General features: G+C 39.7%; 1 protein-coding gene across 1 annotated transcript; it reads right to left on the reverse strand.

The window, feature by feature from the left end:
• Window positions 1-237: 237 nt before the first annotated feature.
• Window positions 238-3,053, reverse strand: LOC109505576 (uncharacterized). The gene is made up of 2 exons (XM_019848872.3): window positions 2,685-3,053; window positions 238-2,408 (listed from the first exon to the last, which is right to left on the reverse strand). The coding sequence occupies exon 2, from the start codon at window positions 761-763 to the stop codon at window positions 383-385; it is 381 nt and encodes a 126-aa protein (XP_019704431.1). The 5' UTR covers window positions 764-2,408; window positions 2,685-3,053; the 3' UTR covers window positions 238-382.
• Window positions 3,054-3,520: the final 467 nt, after the last annotated feature.

A 3,520-nucleotide genomic window follows, 5' to 3' on the forward strand; every position in this document is an offset into this window, starting at 1 on the left:
AATAGCAATGAAAGACTGTAGTTTCTGGAGATCACCACTTCATATTACTTAGCGTTCCCCTTTCCCTCAGTTAAATCAAAATATTTTCATCTCACAGTTCAATAAACTTGCAAGAAAATCAAAGAGGCATCGGTTTTTAGACTTCCAATTCCCCCGAAAGGGTGGTAATTCTCACCAAGTGGCACAAAAAATAAATAGAAAGAAAAAAAGCAGGACAATCGTGAAACACAAGATGAGTGAACTCAAAAGCGTAGGCAAATTAAAGATGGCTTTTACTTTTCCTTCACAAGATATATAATAATTCTCATATTCACAGTTCCCAAAATTCAGAAGGGAGAGAACTACTTGGAGAGATTTTTGGTTTACAAGGACTCCAACCTCCCTAGTTGAGTCCCCAACAGCTCAAGTACATGACCGTCCTCAAGGACTCCTCAGACTGCTTAGCTCTCTCATCCTCCCCTTTGTTTCTTCCATCAGCGATGGAAGAAGACATCCTCATAGCCTGGGATAATGAGCCCATGTTGCTCTTGGCATGCTGGTGGAGAGACCGAAAAGCATGGTTCCATCTACACAAACCCCCTTGATCTTTGAGGGCCTCCACTGCCCCAACACTGGCAGCCACGACCCAAGAAGCCCTGCTCGCAGAAGCCATCACTGCTCTCTCTGTGAGCTGGTGGAAATAATTAAGCTCTAATGATGATGAAAAATTAGAGGAAGAGGTGGTGTTTTTAAGTGTGATGGGAAGGAAAGTGGGAGGGGCCATACGATTTGTAGAGGAGAGTGGGAGAAAACCGCATGCGAGGTGCCACTGGTTTTGGGGGGTGCCAATCCCAAATACAAGGGGCTGTTTTGGTGTTTGATGGCCAGAAACCGGAGGGCTTTAGAGCGAGCAGCAAAACACTGGATAGTAGGGCCCCTAGCGACAGTGGCCCTCTACTTGCTCACAAGAGAACATTAGGTGACCTCATCCGCTTTGGATGCCACTAGAGAGGGTGGGGCCCCTTGTGAAAATGGCCAGCTAATTGCTCACAAAGGAACAGTAGATGACCTCATCTGCTTTGGATTTCTGACCCAGATTCCTTGTACACAAGCCCAGTGGCCGACGTAGGGCCACTATGTTGGGCTGCCAATAATGATCTGGGTATCCTGGTTTAATCTCACTGTCCAGCATGTTTTGTTTCATTAGTACACAAGGCAAGCTAGCCTAGCGGCAGGTTGAACTTGAGCGGATCCGGTGGTCCGCTTCTCTTGGTTGTGAGAGATTTCTATCTGGACAAATTGATATGAGATTGGTGATTGGGCTTATTTTATTATTTGATGAGAGGGAGTAAGGTCCAACTTTGTATTAGAACAAAGGCATTTTCGGGTTTAGTATATCGCTCGACCAACGATCCATTGCTCTCTCTTTCTTCTTCTCCTTTCTTTCCTCTCTCTCTCTCTTTTTTTTTTTTTTTCGGTATAAGAGGGGGAACTGCCAAAATTTAAAAAGTACAAACAGCTTGTAAATACCTGAAACCATGAATCTACCTACCCGCCATATAACATTCACATGGAAAACCAACCCAACAGATATATACAAAGAGACTTCAGACCGTCTCAGTCGATTGAGAGAAAACAAACTAGCCGAAGATTCTGCTGTAGGCATATATTATGATCGCTCAAATGCAACAATCATTCATCCGCCTGCAGAATTGCTGTAAATTCTGGTAATAAATGGGCAGATGATGGAAAGGAGATATCCCCCTACCTTGCTCCGTTTGCTGAAAAATCTGCACCACGATTTGCTTCATGATATATACGAACAGCAATAAAACTTGACAAGTAGTCTCTCATGCCATAAGGTCCTCCAAGATGGGGTTGTCTTGGTATCCGTTCAACACATAATTAGTAAGCCAAGCGATGACTGTTTTAGAATCACCCTTTATCCATATTTGTTGTGCCTGTAGCTCTAAATAAGCCACTTATACCTCCGACCATATTGCAACCCAACTCATTTTTTGGATTTTAATTGGTCTATTTAAGTATTTTGGTTTTTTTTTCATTGTTTTAGGTTTGGTAACGATATATTGTAATCATGTTTTTATTATCTGAGATGCCGCACATTCTTTGTATTTCATTTTTGATGCAGTAGAATCTCCCCATCTTTATTTATGGGCATAGATCAAAGATAGAATCACGTAAATCGACATATTTTATTTTTCTATATGTAATTACTTGTTTGTTATTTTCGTATTTTATATTAACTAATAGATAATCTTACAACAAAAACACCAAAATAGATAACAATAACTTGCCTCGGGCTCTGCCCAACTATCCTTGATGATTTCTAATTATATAGACTGTGGCAGATTCAATAGCTGTAACATCCATGCAAATTGATCTTCGGTACTCCAGTAGGAGGAATCCACCTAATCACAGTAAAAGACTGGTTCAAAGAAGGCTATGCGCCAATGGCTTCTCGGTGCCTAAAGAGAGGTTGAAGATAGACCGGAGTTTTTGCTAGAAAATTAGGTTGATTCGCATGTATAGATCTATATGGTTACGGTAACTACAGCAAAAGCAAATTTTTAAAATTTTAATCTAATCTAAATATGCTGATTTTAAATCATAATCACCTCTAGAATCGTCTAATATGTCTAAATAAACATAGATTTGAAATCACAAACAGCAAAAAGAAGATATACCTGATCGTTTTTCCCTCCTTTATTGGATCGAATCCTGCAGATGTCAGGGGTTGCTGCCGTAGCCACGTAAGTATCCGACCTTTATTGGTATTCATATGGAGATATCTCGATCAGAACTCCAAAATCCTTGGGATGCTAACTCACTTACAGATTTTGTTCTTGGGCTTGAATTAGGGTATTTTACTTGATATCACTTAAAGCAGCCCTATAAAAAATTTCGAGGATTGATCCTAATCATTAAGAAAAATCAAGAACTCTTTGATTTTCTTTCTCTCTTTCTAAGGCCTCTCTAGATCTGATCTAGAAGGAGTAGGGTGTGGAAGATAGAACAAAGAAATAGTTGATGTGGAGGAGGAAGTGGACGACAAGAATGTTAGCACACAAAAACAAAGATTATACGAACATGCCAAAACTAACCCCCTTTAAATATTTGTCGCACAAAATTGAGTCCCTTTCTACGTCTATAACTAATTCTAAACAGATTAGGATCAGTTTAAAATAAGTTAGCCTTATCCCTATCAAGATAAGAATTCAAATTAATCAAGGAATGAAGTGGCACGTCGTTTCTATCCTCCAGCACGTGCGCCCAAGAGAAGCAATAAGATTTTTTATCGCCCCTCCTTCTTTCTGGTTGGCCACTTAAAATGCGTGCACTTAAGCTTCAATAACATTATCCAGGTCCAGAAAGCCATTGATTTCTTGCATATTGTTAATTAGTTCTTCAACAGATTCAGGAATGTCAAACACTAGCATTTTCAGTTGGATCATTGTTTAGATTAATAAAGATAAATTCTTCTTTCTTTCTTTCTTAGATTGCAGTTTATAAAGCTTCAGTA

Source organism: Elaeis guineensis, chromosome 2, assembly GCF_000442705.2.
Source record: "Elaeis guineensis isolate ETL-2024a chromosome 2, EG11, whole genome shotgun sequence".
Lineage (NCBI taxonomy): Eukaryota > Viridiplantae > Streptophyta > Magnoliopsida > Arecales > Arecaceae > Elaeis > Elaeis guineensis.

Coding starts and splice junctions, on each gene's coding strand:
- LOC109505576 (XM_019848872.3), bottom strand. CDS start 763: ATGGCCCCTCCCACTTTCCTTCCCATCACACTTAAAAACACCACCTCT.